Here is a 23,010-nt window from a genome sequence, read left to right as displayed (position 1 = left end):
GCTGTTGTCGCTGTGCAAACGAGGTATGACTCACTCTTGCGGCAGCAGACACGATTCAGAAGAAAATTATAGGCTTTTTCAAGCGTGCTTAAACAGGTAGGAAGAACTGCAATATGTACGGTACTCTAGATAATAACCCATTTAATAAAATTATCTTCAGATATAATGTTGTATATTCTTTTTAAACGTATCTTCTTGTTACGTATCTAATCCTTTGTGTTTTCCACAATTCGTTTGTTTATAACGAAGTTTGGGTATAAAGAATTCATTGTGTTAGTCCCTTGAAATTCGTTATAAGTGGGCTGCACTGGAAATAAAAAGTCGAGATAAGGAAAATTATAAATAACTTAGTAGAAGAAAGATAATTTAGAAATGAACTACGTGAAAAGACATAAAAACAGATAATACTTTATTCTGTAAGGACTTAATATAACACCTTTCAAAAACAAATTCATAAAAATATAAAAAACAGACAACACTTCATTCTGTAAGAACAACACCTTTAAAAAAGAATTCGTAAGTACAACACCAAGAGCAATCAACGTTCTTGAGAATAATATGAGATTTTTGCTATGGTCTTTTACAACATTTAGTCTGTCCCGAGAACTCACTTATGCACTCTTTCATGTAACAACACTAAGCTACAATTCTCCTCTACTTCTATATACACACATACTGGTCCTTTAACAACATTCGTATATGATAGAACTCCATACTATTGTGAATGAGCTCGTACTCAATCCTGCAATAAAGATAGTGGACACATTTCAGTACTTGCAATAATTATGAAGAATATGGTTAAAATATAGCAATGAAATTGTACTAAAATTCTAAATTCAAAATTGTATGATACTGATGGTTTCATTCATTTGATATATACGAGAACATATTTTCTTTTCTTCCCCCTCCTCCTTCCTGAAATTAAGGAAATTTTAATGTTCTGATTTTGTCGATTTTATTACAATATTTTCTACTACATTTAACATCACGAATCTCTATCTTAATCTGGAACAAAGCAAAACCTACTTCACATATTTAGCCGGTAGATTTTTCAGGGTGATTCATAAGCCAGTTTACATACTTCAAAAGAGTTTAAATGCTATTTTCATATGGCTGCCGCGTATTTATTTGCATGTCTCTATTCTCTTTCTAGGTTTGCACCATTTATATTAATATAACACGAACTGTATAACTGTCACTGTACTTTATATACATAAATTTTTGAATCATTTGTACGGAAGAAGCAGATTTCACTTTTGTTTTGTGTTCAAGATATTTCTAACGCACTGTATCTTGATTTATTGATTTATAGTTTAATGGCCCTTTTGCAGTGTCAAAGGCTACATGAAACAAGGTCTATTGTTTAAAAGTTGAATCCGAACCACTATTTGGAGTTATATCAGAGGTCCAGTGTCCCAGCTGGAATTGAACTCGTAACCACTTGCAGAGAAAGCGCTTAAGTCACCTGACCACGAAAGGATACGCCCAGCATCTCGAGAACCAAAAATTAATCTATTAAAAAATAATTTTCAGATTCCAAATGTGTACGCTCGATTTACTTCACCGTTTACAAAGCTACTTGTTTTCAAGGACGGCGCCAAGAATCTATTTTAGGGAGCTTTGATTGTATCTCGAGAACGTAGAAAACCGTATCGAACTTGGAGATTTGGAATCTGCACTTTCTCTTTAGCCGATCGTTTCCAATTGTAAATATACTATCGAATTTCAGATTTTAAATCAGCACTCTCTCTCGACACGATCATTTCCGCTTTCTTTACCGGGCCGTTTTTAGTAATCGTAAAAGTGCTATCGAACTTCAGATTTGGAATTAGGACCTGGTCGTTCTCAAATGTAACAGTCTACTGTCATTAGCTGTTGGGAAACTATTTGAAAGGCACTATTTACTATTATATAGGGCCAGGCCCGTATTTAGGTAAGTGTTATTCTGTGCTAGAGCACAGGGCGGCAAAATTTTGGATTCTTTTTTAAAAGATTCACAATAAACTAGCAACCCACACAGTCCCGCGCACGCGCGAGAAAATATGTTCATGTCTTTAATTCGCTCTAACTACAGTAGTTACTAATTAGCCAGTTTGTCTGATTATTTTTAAAAAGTCTCCTCTCCCATCCCCACTCTAAGGGTGAGGATGAACTTGAACATCAATTGATACCGTTAAACTCAGCGACCTCAAAAACTATGAATTCAACACGTAATATATATGTCACTTTCAAATAGCCCTACTTTTAAAATCTCGCCCCCTCCCTGGGGAGTAGAGTATGACCTTGAAGTTGAATTGGATTAAAACTGTCGATATTCATCTTAGCGACCTCAAAAGCTGTGAATTCAATTCTAATATTCATTGTTTTCAGGGGGCGGCAAATTATTTAGAGCACAGGGGCGCACAATAGATAAATAGATAGAGCAGTCTACAAATTCGATTTTATTAGGATAAAGAAATCAAAATTGAGCTTTGACAAGGCCAAGCTGGATTAGCATATAAGCAATGGGATTATATCAATAATAATAATAATAATAATAATAATAATAATAATAATAATAATAATAATAATAATAATAATAATAATAATAATAAACACTTAAATCTTGGCTGCTAAAATGTCCCAACACAATTTGACACTAAACTTTTCCGATAAATCACTTTGAGTAGTGATCTAGCAACTACAACAGCTTCAATTGTTCAAGATTTGACTTCACGGCCAGGTAAAAGTATCACATACCTTGATGCATATTTCAATGCTATATTGACCCTAAAAAATTCTTTTTCCCTAAGTATGGATGGGTCAAGCATGACATATTTTCACCAATAATTTTGATATATTCTGTTTCCAGTGGATTCCAACGATATCTGTTACACGTGCAACTTCGATTGGTTACGTTGTACATTGACTTATAAATATTACAATAAATGATGATTAATTTTCTGAAACAAGGAACTTTAAAGAGCAAATGGATCGAAGATAATAAAGGTAAAGGATCGTAAAGCACATACCGACCTATGATTCTTTTTTTTTCTTTAATGTTTGGAACCGCAAATGTGAGATTTGGATCCCTGCACTTCGGTTGACAGTGAAAGTGACGAAATAACCTGAATCACCCATTCTGGTATATCTTGCACCATAGATTCTTTGGCAGCTCGAACACAACTGGTATTACTACTCAACCTCGACCGAGATTCGTGGTGTCGTCCTCTAATCTAGCTCTGAGGAAGCGAAATAATGTGTAGGAAACGGCCTACTATGAACAGGGTTGGCAAAAACCAGGGTTTTTATTAAAAAAAAAAGGGTTTAAACCCGTTTTTTTTAAGGGGGGGGTTAAACCAGGTTTTTTTGGTTTAGATAATTTGTTCTATGTATTTATATCACATATGGACAGAAATAAGTTTATTTCGTCTTGGTGTTATTATACAACAACCAGTTTATGATGAAAGGGGTTACATAAGCTTAAAGCGGAATGAAAACGGCTTTTCGACTTACATCCGAGAGAAATTGTCCGAACTCGAATCTCGAAACTTGAACTCGAAACCGGGACTAATTGGACATAAATGCGATACGTCTGCCGACTCACTCACGAAGGACTCCTGATAAAAAATACGTTGTACTGATCTTTACCTACTTGTTAATATAATTATCAAGAGTCATTTCAAAAGGACAAAAAGATGAACAGTTGCAGAAGTGAAACCATTGTACAGAATTACACATGGACAATTTCAAAATACTACAGAGAACAGAAGAACTAATTTACTCCAAGTTCATTACAACTTTTATTAGTCCAAGTTAAAGAAATACAACGGCTTAATTTGCATATCAGTAAGAAAAGTGAATAAAGATACGAATTATTTGAGTCCACTTTGGCTCTGACCCATTTATACATAAATAGATACCAAAGATACTTCTGAATTCAATAAATGCCTCTCGTGAGGTTTGTATGACCCCCTCCCAAAAAAAAGTACGGCATTTCGATGTAAAGATTATTAAAACGAAATAATATTTAGAATTTTCTTCGATTGCAATTGCATAACAATAATAACAAACTATAAAAAATCACAAAAAAAGATTCATAAACTTATATATATATATATATATATATATATATATATATATATATATATATATATAAAGTTGCTTTTGTAGTTTAATATCTTTGAGTAATGAATTGGGACTTTCGGTCTGAATATACTACTATAATATATGAGAGTGAAACGTGATAACTCACAAATGTGTGTTCATCAAGATTTTACGAACATTTTTTGTTTTTTGGTTAAATCAGCCAACACTGACTATGAGGATTGGTTTTGTGTGATAGTTTGTGTACTTGTCAACTGCATCAGACTCTTTCCCCGGCCATGATTCGAAGTGGATGCTAATAGTAGGTTCTGTACTTTAAAACCTCGGTTGGACATAAAACACAAAAGTTTAAATTTGTTCCTAGTCGGCCACAGCTTTCTTGTAAGTAAGTATTTGGCCAAGAGGAGGGCTGCAGTCCTTGAAGACACCCATATTTCTTGATTTAGCCCTAGCGGACTTCATGGCCCACTCTAAACTCAAATAGGTCCTTAAATGAGGAGTTTTGAGAATGTTGCATTGTTTCAAGCGAATATGATGGCGGGGTGAACGGCATTCCAGTAAACAACTTTCCGCGGGTGTTCCAGAGCCTCTACGACCAGTCAGTCCTCCGAGTGTGTGACGCAGAAAGGAATGTATGTAGAAACTTGGTAATAATTTTTTCTGACGTCGTTATCATTTCGAGGAAGTCCCGGAACTTATTGAACGCACCGTGAATGTTCCGGGACGCTTTCTTTCCTCAGGCTTTAAGATATGCACAAAAGAAAAGAAACGTTTCATTTCCGAAAGATATTGACTGATTTCTTTTTTAATTACTATTAATTTGTGTGTTCACGGTATTCTAAAATGATATGATTTGATTTTTAGTTTATCGTTCCTTTCAGAAGCGAGGCTATATGAGATGTGGTACTACAGCTTAATGTGGAATCCGAATCACATGAACTCTCGCCGGGAATCGAACCCGGGTCTACCACGCCAAAGGCGAGTACGCTAACCGCTTAGGCACGAGGGAGCTCGTATTCTAAGACGAGTAAATACCTTGACAAAAATTTATCGAAAGAATTTTTGAAAGATATATAACGACCGCTTGAACGATCGTATTCCGAACTGTGATGAAAAATCACGTTTTCATTTTACACTAGCATCGTCAGCACACTCGTATATACTACACATATTATCAGTTGCTATGATTTAATGGCTTATATGAAGAGAAATATTTACACATTATCAACCATACTTATCACCGGCGAAATCTACACAGCCTCTGATTTAAACAAAGTTTAATTACTACCACCTACATATATATGCTGGTACTATAAATTATAGGATACTTTTCAAACGTATTTAGTCCTGAATCATAATGGCTTAACAAGTTATTATATATTCTACTATAATGACTAATAACGGAACGGAATATACATTACAAATAAAATTAGGAAATAATATCCAAAGAATTAACGGTCCTTAAAAACGGATATCCGATAGAGCTTCCGAATTATTATTATTCGTTTAGGAATAAAAAAAGTCTTAGCACTAATTTTATTTATATTCGACTAGCTAAAATGCTCTTTCTTCGCGGGGAAAAATAGGTTTATTGGGAATATTTAGAAGTTATATTTACGCCTCATTTCTTTTAGAATGTATTTAAATTGAAATCGAATGATAAAAGTGATCGCCCCAAGTGCTGTGTTTATATATAATATATGTTTTAAACGGTTGAACCCTTTTTCCTCACTTTCGCCATTTTATGAATCCACATTGGGAAATCAAAAAGTATACAAACTGTTCCTTCCCCTTTTAGAAACAGCTGCCACACGTATAAACTGATTTTTAGTAATACAGTGTGCTGAATGGAACGTTAAGAGCATGCAACAATGACACGGGGAACGTGCATATTCTTATGTGAAAGAACTAGAACATCTCGAATCTGTTCCCCTACAATGCTGTATTGTTGGTATGGTGAGGACCCAACGGAACTGCCTGCCGAACTGGCAATGTTGCTTTTTCGTTTATACATACAGAAATCTATCAGTTTGGAGTCCGAACGGCTGGTGCGATTAAAAAAAAAAAAACTCTAATTTAAGTTGAAAATCACATATTTTCAACGATTTCCTTTTTCTTTAAAAAAAAAAAAAAAAAAAAAAAAAAAAAAAAAAAAAAAAAAAAACCTCAGTGGTAGAGCGTTCACCTCCGGTGCTTGGGGTCCCTGGTTCGATCCCAGCTCGCGCCGTGTGGACTTTGTGGTGGACAAACACCGTGCTCGTGGGTTTTCTCGGGATTCTCCCGTTTCCTCCCACTTTCTTCATTCCACCATTTCACTCATTTCTCATTATCACCGCCTCCTTTAGCCTAACCGGCATAAGCGTGGGACGTTAAACTTAAAGATTTCATTTCATTAAAAAAAAAAATCGTATCTTTACAAAGGACGAAGTTCGTCTATAAGCCTTGGATTTTTATACACCCTACATATATATTTTATAGATACATAGATAGGTTAATATAATAATACTCTTCCTTCGTAAAGTCTACACCTAATGTTTAAACAATTCACACTTGTAAAATTTAAAGATTTTGACGTTTCGGAACTCTCAGCTGGTTCCTTCCTCAGTGGCAAGGTAAAAAGGATTAAAACGGAATGGAGATAAAAGGAGTAAAACATGGAATACATACCACTATATAAAAGTAACGTACAAAAAAGATCCTGAGATGAACAGAGCAGAGTGAAAAAAGAATGAATAGATACTCAAGTTCGATCAATTTTGCCAGTATCAAGGTTCAATGCAGGTTTGTATTTATGAATAAAGAACGATTCTTTTTTTTCCCGTTTTTTTTTTTTTACTTTTTTATTTTGCTGAACCTATTACCTCAACCTGTTTTATATTATGTGAATGTTGTCTTAGATGAAGCGCTAAACCCGACATGCCTTCTTGTGACTTTTTTGATTGTCTAACATGTTCCTTCACATGCGTGTTAATATTACGTTTAGTTTGGCCAATGTATGAGGAATCACATTCGCAATGGACGCGGCAAATACCTGCCTTATTTAATGGATCGACAAAATAGCTTTTAAATCCAGAGATTTTTTTTTTTTTTTTTTTAACTTTTGGGGGGAATACTTGAAGCAGATATGTTATGCTTTGCAAGAATACGTTGAATTTTTGTTGAAAGTTGTGGAAAATAAGGAATTCCAATCAAAGTTTTTGCTTCTTTGGAAGTTACCGTTTTGGGAACTTGCAGCGATCTACGTGTTTGATTAAACCAATTTTATAAAATACACAGCTTATAACCGTTTTCTTGTCCTATTTTACATAAAAACTATTTTTTGACTGAGATCTTTTTGACGGTCACAAATTAATAATATTCTCCGAAAGAAGTTCTTCCGAATATTGGCCTTGTACATTGGCGAATGAGCTGACTGTTGATGTATGTAAGTAGTGCCTGCATTGGGTTTTCGGTATACATTTGTAATAAATTTATTATGTGGTTGGGTAATCAATAGGTCTAGAAATGGAAGGCCATTATCAGATTCACGTTCAAGGGTGAACTTAAGCCTAGGATGCTGATTGTTGAATTGTTCAAATATTTGTGTAAGTGTATTTTCGTCACGAACAAGTAGTGACATTTAAATACGTTAGATATTACCGTTATGCTGATGATATTTTACTACTTGTTCGTATCTGCATATCTGCTTCAAGTATTCCCCCCAAAAGTTTACAAAAACACCTCACTGGATTTAAAAGCTATTTTGTTGATCCATTAAATAAGGGAGGTATTTACCGCGTCCATTGCGAATGTGATTCCTCATACATTGGCCAAACTAAACGTAATATTAACACGCGTGTTAAGGAACATGTTAGACAATCAAAAACGTCACAAGAAGAAGGCATATCGGGTTTAGCGCTTCATCTAAAACAACAGGTTAGGGTAATAGGTTCAGCAAAATCTAAAAAACAACGGGAAATTAAAGAATCGTTCTTTATTCATAAATACAAACCTGCATTGAACCTTGATACTGGCAACATTGATCGAACTTGGGTACCTACCTTTGATGCATACTTTAGATCTGGCAATAGTGGCCTAACATAGACACCGCGTTCTTTTTATTCAGTTCATTCTTTTTTCACTCTGCTCTGTTCATCTCAGGATCTTTCTTGTACGTTACTTTTATATAGCAGTATGTATTCCAGGTTTTACTCCTTTTTATCTCCTTTCCGTTTTAATACTTTTTACCTTGCCACTGAAGAAGGAACCAGCTAAGAGTTCCGAAACATCAAAATCTTTAAATTTTTCAAGGGAGGATTCAATTTTAAGTAGCTAATTTTTTGTTGATTTTGAATATTCCCCCATGCGCCCATGTAATTATAATTATAATTCACACTTGTGTTTCTGTACTGCGACTTTTCCGTATTAAATGTTTAGCAAATGTCCTTTCCTTTAAAAAAGTGAATTATATTTTGCATTATATTTTGCTAGCTTACGGTGAAATAAGATTGGATCGATTTACATTACGTAGGTTACTCTTATACTACACTTTTATTCAAAAATTGTATTTTCCCTTTATTTTCATGTTACTTTTTAGTAGTTTACGCTAATTTATATGATCTTGATATGGATATTATGATTTCTTGATTATACAACGGAACTTACCAGAAAATTCTTTGGCATTGACATTCTGTCAATAAAGTGTTCTGGCCACTTACAAACATCATACAGTAATGGAATGAATGGACAGCTGCCTTTATGGTCAAAAGATACGGTACACTTTCTTTGCTGGCAATGATTGACCCTAAATCAATCTGAACTTCAACTTGGGTACGAGAATGACGACTCAGTGATGAGTTGATTATATTTCTGAAAGAAAATAACCAAAAATAAAAACCAGAAAAGGTAACAAAAAATAGTTAGACAAGGGACTTATTTCAAGTGGCGGAGTATATAACCAATGCACAAAGTTGTAACACGACAATATATAATAATAATAAACCTAAAAGTTAAAAGAAATGATACGTGTTAAGAACCTACCTTAATTGCGTAACAAAATGTTATTTTTTGATTGTTTTCGCAGTGCTTACTACTGTCTTTGTCAACAGAATGAGTTACTCATGAATTTGGTAATTTACTTCTTATGAAAATACTTTGCACTTTTCTGGTGCAAGGCTACATGAAACTGAATTTGACAATCTTGTCAAATTCTTATTTTATTATTATTACTCCAGATGTTTCCTAAAGTGAGTTTTTTTTTTTTTTTTTAACGAAAAACTAGATACAAAGTAAGGAGTTCTGTAAATGCTTCAAACACAAACGAAGAGATTCTGAAACTTTTTTCTTTTTTGTCAAGATTTGGCGATCATCCAATAATCATCTCTCTCTCTCTCCAATTGCAGGTGGTAATAAAATTAAAAACACAAATCACAATGGATTTTCATACGTTCAGATCAAGTAGCCATTCTTTTAATTTATTAATAGATAGTAAGAACACATTTATCGTTTAGTTGTAAAAATTGTAAATATTTAGTTGTAAATATAATTAACATCTACTTCCATTAATTTTTTCATGCACATTGAACAGCAAGTGTGACTTTTTCACACTCACCTCCATGTTTCCTGCAGATATAGTGCTTAAACATCTGCAGAAACTAGCTGGTTGCGATTTTTTCACATGCTTCTATTTCTTACATATTTACTTATTGAGATTTCCTGGATGCGTGCATCTTTTATCAAGTGTGTAACGACAGATAATTGAGCGTAACTGATCTATGTAGGAACATCTGGAAAAGTTGCATTTTTTACTATCAGAAGAAAAAGATATCAAGTAGTTTTTTCTTTCTTTAAAGTACTGCTGGTGTTTAAAAACAATATCTGTCTTCAGGAAACATGGAGCTGGGTGTGAAAAATGTATGGTGAGGGTAACAGTGAGTGTGAAATTAATTCCAGAACATTGACGCACGTATATCTCAAATCTCGTGCGAAAAAAGTATTTCTCCAATACGAGAAATTTGTTGTTTGTAGTTTTACGTTTAAAGAAACTATCACTGTAGGAAACACCCAGAAATAAAAAGGAAAGAAGAAAAAAAAAAAAAAAGAGAAAAGATTGCCAAATGAACAAATCCAACTTTTAACTAACTTTGCACTCACAAAAGTGCACAATATTTTAGTGGAATGAAATAAAATGAAATCTTTAAGTTTTATGTTCCACGGTTATGCCCGCTAGGTTAAAGGCGACGGTGATTACGAGAAATGAATGAAACTGTGGAATGAAGAAGTGAACCCAGAGAAAACCCACGCACACGGTGTTTGTCCACCACAAAGCTCACCTAACGCGAGCAAGAATCGAACCAAGAACCCCATGCACCAGAGGTGAACGCTCTACCACTGAGTCACCGCGGCCCCAATAGTTTAGTGAAAGGTGAATTAATAAGTTCATGAGTGACTCAATTCTTGATAAAGACAATAACAAGAACAATCGAAACAATCCACGAATAACTTTTTGTGATGCAATTAAGTTCTTAAAATTTATGCAACTTTTTTAAAAGTGAAAATGCCTCAATTCTACTGTTTAAATAAATAAAACAAAATTCAAAAGAAAGAAATATCATTGTCGACATAACCCATTTGCTTAAATGCACGTTAAAAGTTACCTATTCAACACTTTTAGTTGTAGCGGTATGAAAAACTTTAGAATACTAATACTATTTTATTTGTATTGATTTACCCTCTATGTATGTAATCAGAAACACTTTCTTTGTAAACTGATTAGAATACATCTACAAGGCAACCAAAACTAACCTTTCGTAAGACATTGATATTCATTTCAAATTCTTATAAATCCATGCCACTAAGAAAATCTCTTAAAATCCATCATCCGTAATTTTCCATCAATATATCGTTTTCAAACAGTGAAAAAATGAAATCTTTAAGTTTTACGTCCCACGGTTATGCCGGTTAGGCTAAAGGAGACGGCGAGGATGAGTGAAATGGTGGAATGAAGAAAGTGGGAGGAAACAGGAGAACTCCGAGAAAATCCACGAGCACGGTGTTTGTCCACCATAAAGTCCACACGTTTTCAAACAGTGAATTACACTTTGGAACATAAGTAAACAAAGAAACACTGAAATAGAAGTACAATCGTTAAATGAAACATGAAGTCAATGTTTTCATAAAACGAATTCTCCATATGAAACTTAACAATAAGAACAGATTTCATTGTATGTTGATTTATTTGTATCATTTTCGACCTATGTAGTTAATCCTTCATCTTGGAGAACATTCATGTTCTTCACATGTAATAAAAAATAAAACCTGAAGCTGCCATATGCAGGAAGAAAAACTGATTCAGCGAATTAGTACCATCTGGTAGGTTAACGCGGAGTTGTTTAGGTCCCCAGAATTTTGAAAATTTTTTTGGGGAAAACAGCTCGATGAGCTCTTTCTTACGACACAGCTTTTCATTTCTGAAACCGACCACTTCAACGCCAAGCTAAAGTCAAAAATGAAAAAGGTGTCATTCATGTAAATGTAGCACCTACCAACACTGACTAAACTTGATTCTTGTGTAGCAGGTAAGGATTCTCTGTCAACAATTAGTCGCTAACGCTCTCACCTTTGGCGTAAGTAGTCCCGGGTTCGATTTCCGGTGGGCACACCTAGTCGATAGACTGTGAAAACTTTTCAGGTCAACCGTCTTGTCAGGTTTTCCTCATTCACACAGGATAAATACCAGGATGGTACCTAACATACAAGTCTCAAGTCGCTTCCTTCCTTCCCTCCCCCTTTCTCGAAGAGTGTAAAATGAAATGTTTCAACGTCTCACGATTATGTCAGTCACGTGGATGATTAAGGCAAATGAATGATGGTGGAACAATTGGTGAAATGAGAATGGGAGAGAAGAAACGGTGCTGTCCACCACAAACTTACTTAGCCGGGGATCTAACCAAGGACCCCCCACACCAGATGTCTCCAGATAATATGCTTGCCGAAGGACGTTATTCCTAATTCGTGGCGGCCTTAGATGAGATTGATGTCCAAAAATATGTATATAAAAAACTAATTACCGGGAACATTAACAGCTAAGTTCAACAATTAAATCAGTTATTGGAAATTAGCGAATATGTTGGAGTTGTTTTAGTAGCAAGGACATTTAATCTTTTGTCCCCTGGTAAAGATGATGATGCTTTGATTTCTCCAAGTTACTGAAAGACCTGTCGCTTTGCTTCTTCACCGTAATAATTTTAATTATTATCGTTTTTAGGAACTTCTTCGCCCTATGCCTTCAGAAGAAGAAAGTGCGGTCTGTGCTTGGGTTTTCTCGGAGTTCTCCAGTTTCCTCTCACTTTCTTCATTCTCATCATCAGTCGCCCTTAGTCTCGGTGCACAATCATGGGAGGTTGAACTGGAAACTTAATTTAATTTTATTTCAAGGAGACTGCCAAGTTTTAACTTTTAACATAGTTTTGATATTTAGACTTAGAAGATTTTAATTATTCACTCGTTAATTTTCTTCAAAATAAAACGTTTAAAAATTACGTTTCAGTTTATATTTTATTCTTTCCTTTCCTTCGTCACTTTGAATTTATAAAGTCATGCGGACTGACATTCTGTGTCTTTTTACATGTTTGAGTCCTGGTCTACGACTCTGAACTCAACACAGAGCGAGGACTTTCCATTGTTGTCCTCTAATTTAATACTAAAGCGGCCGGTTCTAGAGGGCACACGTCGTGATATATTATATGACTAATGTAGCATGATTCACGAATTTTTAAATACCCTGTAAATGATTTAAGATTGGTCGGCATTCCTTTCATGGAATAGTTAACACTTCTTATATACACTTATTTATTAAAACTAAAATACAGTATAACGGTTTCGACAACTTAACTTGATCTTCATCAGACACATTATCTGAGTTAGTGTCTGATGAAGATAACGTTAATGTTGTCGAAACCGTTACACTGTATTTTAGTTTTAATACGTGTAATAAGTGTATATACTCTTGTCAGAAGTGTTAATTGATCCTTTAGTGAGTTCCAGAGTCGTGATGGATAGAGTTGCATTCCTTCCATCTTTCGAGATTATGATACTCTTATTATTATTGCGTCACCCTTTATCCAATTAGAGTCTATCTCTCTGAATTTCATTATCTTGTTCTTGTGGAAGTGAAGGAGAAAACATCCCTTTTTGTGATACCTAGAAATTAATAAAAGTAAGTTTACTTCGCGAAAAAATCTAAACGATCATTCAAAACAGAACGTAAAAATGTGGAGCAACAAGTATGTACTGTGTGCCGTTTATCTGCGTTTGGCAAAATCAGAAGTTTATACTGCCGAAACTATAGTACTCCGTGGAGGTCCTCCATATTGGCGTAGTCTGTAAAGGTTGACTATGGCCCTTAGTTTTTTTTTGACTCAATCATCTAATCAAGGATGAGGTCTAATAACTAATTTCCAGAAAAATCTGATTTAATGAAGAGATTTTGTAAGGTTTCTCCGATACGAACAGCTAGACGCCCACATGTAGGTAACATAAATGCTCGCTCCTCACTTCGGTCGAAACTGAAAGTGGTTAAGTAAGTGATTTATTTGATAAGTGCCTAATGGACTGAGCTAAGGTGTTTTGCTGTAGAATATTTCGAATCTCAAGCTTAGTGAAACTCTTTTAACAACAAAATGTTTATCCTCTTTCTGCTCATTTTGTTTCGTGGGAATTGTTACTGATCTTTTGTTGTAGTTAACAACATGCAGCGGTAATTAGGTCGTTCTCCCAGGAATTCCATTCCACCACCATGTGATCTTAGAGATATTCTTTAAAGGGGTATACAAATTGTCACAGTGCTGTTTCGCTTACGTACCTAGTGTACGGAAGTCACAAAATCGTTGGGTGTTTTCTAAGATGAAGTGAAGCACTTAAATACTCGTTCGGTAAGTGGCTTTGGCCTTGATAAAGCACTTGTGTACCGCTATTTCCTTGTGTTTTGATCAAAATTTTATTTTGGAAGCATTTTAACCTGATGAAAATTCAACTATTTCGACTGCCCACGTAAATAACATGTTCTATGCATGACAATAAGTTTGTCATTTTACCATAATATGTAGGATATGATTCTGTTAAAACTGTTACTAACAATTAAAGTGCTTTCCAGCATCTAATCTAAAAGTCACTCTGCCCTTGAAAATAGATTACGAATGGTTCCCTTTTCGTACGGGAACTTTTTAACATCTTTATAAATCCCCACTAAACTTCAACCGCAAACAAAAGAAATACACACTCTCGTATGGGACTGACTCATCTGTAGGACTCATGTAACCCGCAAAATTGTAGCGAGCCATCCCCGGCCGAAGAAATAAAATGCAACACAAAAATATATAATTATTAGTGATTGTAGGTGATATCCGCACAACTCGCACAATCTTGCGGGTACGTCGCGAAAGGGATTTATATGAGAAGCTTGTTTCCAACTACCTAAGTCACTTTTTTTCAATTTTCGATTTTTGCGCTTTATTTGTGTATTAGGAGTAGATACACATGCCTGACTATATAACCTCTCAAAATTAACATAAGTCGTCTTGAAATTAAATGTAAAAATCACATTTTTTCCAACATACGCCTAAGTCATTAAAAATACTAATTCCAAACTCCTCTGAAGTCACGTCGGTATTATTTATCTGCTTTGAAAGTTTGATATTCATTGTTACCATTTCTCTGATTGGTGTTTATTTTTAGTTTTGAAGCGAAAATTAATCTATTGTTTAGAACTTGCTTAAAAACAGTTAGTTATTTATTGTAAGAGTTCACAACCAGTAAGAAGGTATTTAAAGAAAAATATATACCATATAGACAAGAGACTACTACGTTGTTATTAGGACTGGCTGAAAACAATACACCTGCACTGCAAAATGGAAATTGGATTACTAGAGCCTGTGAAGGAAGAGAAGGGAAGGAAGCGATCAAGATATTCCGGAAACTGGGTAAAGAAATAATAAAATATAATCAATATAAAAGTACACTTATAAAAATGAAAGTTTAAAATATAAATCTTAGAACTAAAATAAATAAAAGTTCATTAAAACATACAAATCAAGTTAATCTTAAATGTTAGTGTAAATAAGCATATAGTATAATCAAATATAAATTCTTCTTATTATTATTATTTTGTTTTACAAGATATAATGATAATAGAGTGTAATCATTGATCAGTAGCTGACTTTTTCTGGAGAAAAACATGCGACTTAAGTGGTTTCTGGACGGATATGAAACATTTTCCCGCTATTTAGGCCCAAACCTAAAATCAGACATTTCTTAAAATTTAGCATGTTGTTATGTACCGCTAGACATAAAAGATATCGTTCAAATATTTTTCATTAAATGTATAATCAGAGCGATACAAGTTTTTCACTTGCTCCTCATATATACACATTTCAATTCATTATTTATTTATTTATTTTTTGTTTATACTAAAAGTTTTACAAGCGTGACGTGTCCTTGTGTTTAGAGTGCTTTCCACGCCTTTACATGCCTTTACCATAAAATGATGGTCTCAATGTGTAAGTAGGTTAATTTATTTGTGTAAGTGTTATATTTGTAATGTCTTACTTAGTTTTAGATAAGGAAATTAGGATTATTATTTGCGTTTATTTTTATTGTATATGCCAGTATTTCTATGTATAATTGTATTGTTGTTTAAGTGTTGGTCTAGGCTACTGAAGGAGTTCGCCGAAGTGTTGTAAATCCTGCAGCCTAACAACCAGGAGTCTCAAATAGCACAATGCTCAAGTAACGCTAATTATGTGCGTGTTTTGAATGGATAGCTCACCACATTAACAGTACCAAAATAAGACCATATGGCAATTTGCAAAGACAAACAGAACGGTGCAAGGCTGTCATATTATATATATATATTTCAAACTAGTTATTTCGTATGTATTATCATAGATAAAATGAGATTTGTGACTGAAAGTATCATATGTTTGTCGGACAGTAACTAGGATTCAAATTATCTTGAACTTTTACCAACGATGATTTTATAAAACCTTCAGATTTGTATCCTTCCCCTCAGAATTGTCAAGTTCGTGTAACAGACATCTTAATATATACGAGTAAATCTGTAGATGTTTAACCATTTTTTTTCTTTTAAAATAATTAAACTTAACTTTTACCTTTGGATTTTGATCTTATTTATTAGGTTTAAGATGTCTTTCTGTAATATGTGTAAAGTATAAAAGAGTAGTAACATGATTCCACTTTTTACATATAATAAGTGCAGTGAAATTTTATTGAGTGCTTCAATTTATTTATTTATTTTAATGAGATCGTGGATAGATACAACTGATTTAATTCAAAACTTCAGATGTAGATGCTTTCGTGTTTTTGTTTATTTATTTTTCGTTGCGCAATCTTTATCAGAATTTCCTTGTCGAGTTTTCGCCTTAGATTTTATTTATTTTTTAATAGTGCTATTTTATACCTTTTAGTTTTCAGTGTTCATCAGTTCCGTTTCAAATGAGAGACCAGTATCTTGTGCTGGGAGTCGGGTGTTTGCAACCTTCTCCACAGACTGCAGCAGGCCTTAATGTTGAAGTCTGAGTTGTTATTGAAGATGTCCTGGACACTTCCTTGGGCTAAAATTTCAGTTCTGTTTTTCGGGGACATATAGGTGCACAAACGTATGACTGATTGCTAAATTCACGTCTGTCCTAGCCCAGTAGGCTGTGTAGAAACCTATCAGTAGTACATTTGAGCAATTCACCATCTAATGGAAAGTGAACCTCAAAAATTTCTTAGTAAGTTGATAGAAGTTTCTTTTATTTTGTTTATTTTACACACACAATTTTATTTTCGAAATCAGCCTTGTATTTTCTTTTCTTTATTTTATATCCAACTTTTCGGAATATGATTTTTAGTTTGGCGTCCCTTTTAGCAGCGAGGCTATATGAGATCTACAGTTTAACATGGGTTTCGAACCACATAAGCTCCCGCCGGGAATCGAACAATGATCTCCCACTCCAAAGGCGCTTATGCTGACCGCTCAACCATGAAGGAGCTCCTTATTTAACTAATAGTTAGTTACAGTGGAGTCATATTGAACTGTACCGCCTTTTCTCCAGAAAGAAATCAAATTGAGGCCAAGGTAACTCCTCTTTAACCAGGATAGGAACACGGATCCATCACATTAGAGAAAGTATCAGAATTAGATATTATATATATAGGGTTGTTATAAGTGATGGATTCATTTTTAAAGATGTGTATTTAATAAAGTACAAATCCAAAATGAACAATCCTTATACCAATCGAAAGTGGAAGTTTTATTTATTTATTTATTTATTTTTTTTTTGCAATACATACATTATAAATGTTCAACGTGTCCAACCGTCTGCTGCACGGCAAACATCTATGCGGTAGCTGAACTCGTCTCACACATGAGCAAGTACAATACTGAGTGCAGAGTTATTGGTAGATGTGGTTCAATACCGAAATTTGTACGAAATGCCCGCTGCACTACAATTTGTGACTCACTTCTTGCGAACTCAAGAACGCAGAAAAAAACCTTGTCCTCCACGGTAGCCATCTCACTCACAACTGAGAGGGAAACGAATGGGGGCCCATTGATGCGCGAACTCTACCGGCCGCTTCGGGAACCATCGTTGCCCACCGAAACTTTCAACCTTCCTCTTTCCATTGGTATAAAGTGTTCATTTTGGATTTGTACTTTAATTACTACGAATTTTTAAAAATGGGTCCATCATTTATAATAACCCTGTATATATATATATAAACTCGTTAACGAATTATAGAGGAACATGTGAATAATTGGACAATTATGGTCCATAAAGAACCGTGAAATAAACGAAGGAACCGTGTTGTTATAAGTTATAACACGAGGAAAACATTATAAGTACTATGTAATACTTCTACTAGCATATACGAGCTGTCTGTTAAGTTCAAGTATACCTCATGTCGTAAATTTTACGGATGAAATTAAACAAACACCCTGCATAGAGACACATCGAAGAGGAACAAACTTCTGCAGGCAACTGATTTAAATATTGATTGAAACAGTTGTATTTTATATTTACAAGTGTTTTGTTACTTGTCTGAAACCATCACAAGTGCTAGAGGAAATCTACAAAAACCCACGTTAAGGTATTTGTAACATATAAGCACTAGCCTAATCGGTCCATGTTCCGTTAAGGGGGTCCAAAACCAACCTAATATAAATTTATATTATGTAATCAAACGAAAATTAATAGAAAGAAGTGGAGAAATTGCAAATTTCGTGTGGAAGAAATTACTGGACTCCCTTAACGGAACATTGGCCTAACTGTGTTTTCACTATCTCAATTCTCCGCATATCCACTGTTGCTGGCGCTCCTGCTCTCTGTGATCGCACCCTCGCACAAACCTACCAGCTTCCCTTGTCATGGCTCGGTTAGATAGCAGTCGTTCTTTTCAATGGCCACTTAGCAATATTGATTTGTGCTTTTTGTCCAATTTTTATCAGATATCTCTGAACTCTGTATTTATAAATCCAAGTTTTCAACAATTATTTCCAACGACCCCCTTGAACCTTATCTATGCTAAGTAGGGTATAGTCATGTCGCTTTGCGCAAATATTTTCAAGGACAATAGGAAGAATTTGTGAAAGAATAAATTTTCGACAATTCTTACGAGGGATTAAGTTCCAAAGTTGGGCGTCCGTTTCCAGCAAAATTTTTAAAATTTACAGGGAAGATATGGATAATTTGATCGTTCGTGCTTGATAATATATAAGAGTTTCGAAAAATCGGTTTATTTGTTATATATAAACGGTTACAAACATGGGACTATTCGGCGAGCGGAGGGAACTACTTGGCGCAAGATAACCTAACAGTTGCATTGTGGGAAAGTAACGAGCATTTTATGTTATCAACATGGCGAATGTACAAGGGCAGTGAACTAACAGTTTTAACATTTGTGAAGCAATGTGTTAATAACGAGCAAAATCTTTCAAAAGTTTGTGAAGAGCACGGATTAATGAACCTAATAACAAATTACAGAAAATGTTCAAATCAGATGACAGCGAAAAAAAGTGGCGAGAGCGGACGCCCAACTTCGGAATAAATGCCCTTACGAGTGGTATACTTAAACTTAACCTGCACGTACATAGTGCAAGAATATACGCTAAAGAATTAGTAAGGTCAAACTACAGTATTCTACTTGGGTAAACCTTACAATGCTCGTTCCAGCTAGTATACTTACGCAGACACAAGAAGTTACATTCGTATTATTAATAAACCAGGTTCAAATTTCTCTAACCCGAAGTTAACCCGACCTACTCTACTTTTCCCTGCCCTCTCTATCTTAGTCATGAAAGTAGTCCTACTTATCGATGCGTATGTGAAATTTCTGCTTTGACTTATTTAACTCGGTTTAACTATCTGAAGTTGGGCACTTCACACATCTTAGTCAGGAAACTATTACCTTCACAACGTTACACCAAACCATGCCCACTACAGAAGCAGGTTTGTTGTAAGCAAAACAAATTTCTTCGGCAGTACAGCTTAAGTCGGCGAGGCATACTTATCCCTTTCCGGTAACGACTTACCTTCTAGCTTCACGTGATTTCTTTCCGAAACTGGGTGCTTTAATGTCCTTCACAGACTACCATTCTTTCCTTCTAACAATATCGAGGAATTTTAGTACCACATCTTCTCCCTGACTAAGCGCTTCTCTTTTGAACACATACTCGGCCAAATGTTTAATTAGTTCCTTTTGTCTGTTGTATTTTGGTAGTGATTCCTTTACGTCCATCCACGTTTGCTCAATGGTATTCAGGTGAGCTCCGTTTTCGCTATCAACGAAATTTACACTGTTCTTTACTTTTATATGTTTATATCCTCTACGAGAGATGCATTTATAACCTGTCCAGCAGTCGCTTACAACTGTCGTTTCAGGTTGAATCCACTCTTCTATTAAAGATATCAATCTTTCCTCTTCCTTGTCCGGAACAGGGATCAAAAACAATTTTCCAGACGTTCTTTCCACACCTCCGAACACCCATTCTCCCCTCCACAACTTATTCACATCTATCTCTACAATCTTCCCTCTTCCACCAATTTTTCTTTTATTGTCAGTCACGTAATTCACTATAGTTTGCTGCACAAATTCCTTCCAGACAAACACTGTCACTCCATCGATACTGTATTCGTCGTGTATCCTCCGAGCACCTGTGCCTATTAGTATTTCATACGTGAGAACTAGTATCTCTGAAATTTTTAACTTACTTCTCGCAAACCAAGACTTTGTCCTTATAGTACACTGTTTCTGACATCTTTTTATCACTGTTTTTCCACGTTTAATTTCCCTTTTCTGCTTGCCACAATACCATTGTAATCCGTCGATACACTGACTGCATCTCACTAATTTCATATCTTCGCCACATTTATCGCACTTAACCTCTTTCTTCAATAGGCCACTCTCCATGCAAAAATCTATCACGTTCTTGTTATTTAAACTTAAGTATAATACGAAAGACAAGCTTGGTACTCCTTCCTGACCCATACATTTTTCTTTCACAATACTCGGCAGATTCAGTTCTCGTTGGAGAATGCGTTGGTATTTACATACTACAGGTGATAACTCTTCCATATTTCAACACTACCACTAATGACAGGTTAAGTGCACAGACAAAAACACAGATTAAGTGCAAGGTAGTCGTTCCTCCCTTGTTTGCTCTAAGCAATTATGATAACTTTGAGCAGTTCAACATGTGAAAATAGTTTTCTTTATACTTATAAACGTATGTATAAATGTTTATTGCTGATATAAATCCATGGGACACATTCCGACACGGTTTGCGTCATCGTAACCCAAATCCTTGTTTTAATTTGATAGAAATAGCAATTTTATGCCTAACTGCCTTTTTGTTTTCATTTTTGCGTTGTGTTACGCTCCGTAATGTTTGCGAAGGTTATCTTACTATTTACCATCGGCGGCTTGTACTATATGTTTCATGGTTGTGCAACCGGATATTTTTTAATACTAAAGATATTTTTAAGCATTAAAGTAGTGTATTAGTAAAACATAAATCTTTACTCTTGAGCGCAAGACAGTATTGGTGCATCTCTTAGAAAATCAATTAAAAAACTGAAAGAGAGAGAGATTTACACTTCACGCAGCAAGCGAGCGTTCCCACTGGAAGCATATGGCAGCGAGTTCCTATCTCTTAATACGAGGAAGTGGTTTTATTCTTGCATCGCCGCTATCTTCCCGTATTGTACCCTTCCAGTTGCACGTTGAACAGCAACGGGTATGTAATCAGCTACAAATTCCTCCGCTTGGAAGCACTTGACTCAATTGATTGGGTAAGAGACACAGAAGATGGGAAGGAAGAAGTTATTCACAAAACATACACTCGCAAAGAACAAATTCGTGTCTGGCGGTAGTAGTTTCTTACAGGCATAATATTGGGGGATTTTTGTTTTCCCAAAGTTGGATAGCGTTTTCCCCGAAGCTAAGAAAATTGAATTGCTATCCACTTTACACAATCTGTCATACAGGGAGTGCAATCTGTGCAAATTCTCAAACAAGATTTCCATGACAAACCTGCTGCATCTAAATAATCACTTACTGAATCAAATATATCTTTTCCCTTAGTTGTTTGGGAGAGCCCTTTACAAAATAAAACCCGTTCAAAAATGCTTTCATCATGAATGAATATGACAAACGCAACTAACTTTGCTTGACTTGTGACATCATTTGACTCGTCCAACTGCATTGAAAAATACTCAACCTGATGGTGTAATTCTATAATTTCAGATTTAATATTTTTAGACATGTCTTGAATGCGTGCATTTACAATTTCGGAACCTGCCGGTAAAATTACAAACACAGTTGTTGTATGGGGTTTCATTTTTTATTTTTTTTTAGCATTTCACCCACAGCATAGCTTGCTTCTTGTGTTTTATCTGATTTACTAACATGTTTTGTGAAAAGTGGGCTTCTTGAGACAAGATTATTTTAAAATACTCCAACGGTTTATCTTTTAGATTGGAATGCTTAGTATGAAAAATATTTTTTAACTTCCTTGGTACCATTGTTTCATTCAGGAGTGGACTGGCCATAATCAAGTACCGGCCCGATGGCCGCTGCGCCCTCCTCACACCAGTGTCTTTGCGCCCTCCGCGGGAGGGGCTAAGACCCGTCTTAGCCTCGGGAAGGCGCACAGTTTCCTCTCTGAAAACAATTAAAAAAAAAACAAAGCTACATAATTAATTTATAAATTTGCTAGCCTTTGGCCAGCCAGGGCTCCACCCCAAAGCCCGGTATTTGCTCGTCCTGCGGCCTCGCTCTTTCTCTTTCTGGGAATGGTACTAATGATATTAGATTTACCCCTAAATATATAGATTTGACTCTAATATCGGTCATTTTGGATGATTTTTATATATCAACCCTCTCACCCCCACTGCTCCGCCCCCAGTTCTCGTCTTTACTCGGCCTACGTCCTTGCCCTTTAGCCGAGTTTGGGTGTTTGTATATCTTTCTTTGGGCTTCCCCAGGAAATTCAGATATTTTTGGAAGAATCCCAGAAACGACTTGAGGTGCACTTGGAACAAAATCCAAGCGTCCGTCTTGAAGCTATTAGGATAACTCGCTGGAGAAGTAAAAGCAACGCTGCTGTAAAAAACTAGGCTGTGATTAAATTCCTCCATCCTTAAGGAAAATCAGCACGAACGATACATGACATGATGGCAGTGAAGGCCTGGAAAACATAACTAAAATACGGTCGCACAAATCTATAGGATGGGCTAGAAGAAAATTGTCCTTCAACGGCTACAGTCCCAAGTATGGTGGCAAAATTTGAGCGTCCAGTACTTGAAGATAGACGTATGATTATTAATTGTTTAGCTAGCGAGATGAATATTTGTAGGGACTATATCACTTGACATTCTACATACG

The 23,010-nt window shown here is 35.3% G+C and overlaps 1 protein-coding gene across 1 annotated transcript; it reads right to left on the bottom strand.

Annotated features, from left to right (window-relative positions):
- Positions 1 to 388: 388 nt before the first annotated feature.
- Positions 389 to 20,793, bottom strand: LOC145675730 (uncharacterized). The gene is made up of 3 exons (XM_081746359.1): positions 19,658 to 20,793; positions 8,731 to 8,934; positions 389 to 742 (listed from the first exon to the last, which is right to left on the bottom strand). Exon 1 carries the CDS (start codon positions 20,698 to 20,700, stop codon positions 19,714 to 19,716), a length of 987 nt encoding a protein of 328 aa, XP_081602485.1. The 5' UTR covers positions 20,701 to 20,793; the 3' UTR covers positions 389 to 742; positions 8,731 to 8,934; positions 19,658 to 19,713.
- Between the last annotated feature and the right edge of the window lie 2,217 nt (positions 20,794 to 23,010).

Source organism: Thermobia domestica, chromosome 18 (genome assembly GCF_964235325.1).
Source record: "Thermobia domestica chromosome 18, izTheDome1.hap1.1, whole genome shotgun sequence".
NCBI classification, from domain to species: Eukaryota; Metazoa; Arthropoda; class Insecta; order Zygentoma; family Lepismatidae; genus Thermobia; species Thermobia domestica.
This window is presented reverse-complemented; position numbering and strand designations above follow the sequence as displayed.

Excerpts from the sequence above, each read along its gene's own strand:
- LOC145675730 (XM_081746359.1), bottom strand. The coding sequence starts at position 20,700 with ATGGAAGAGTTATCACCTGTAGTATGTAAATACCAACGCATTCTCCAA.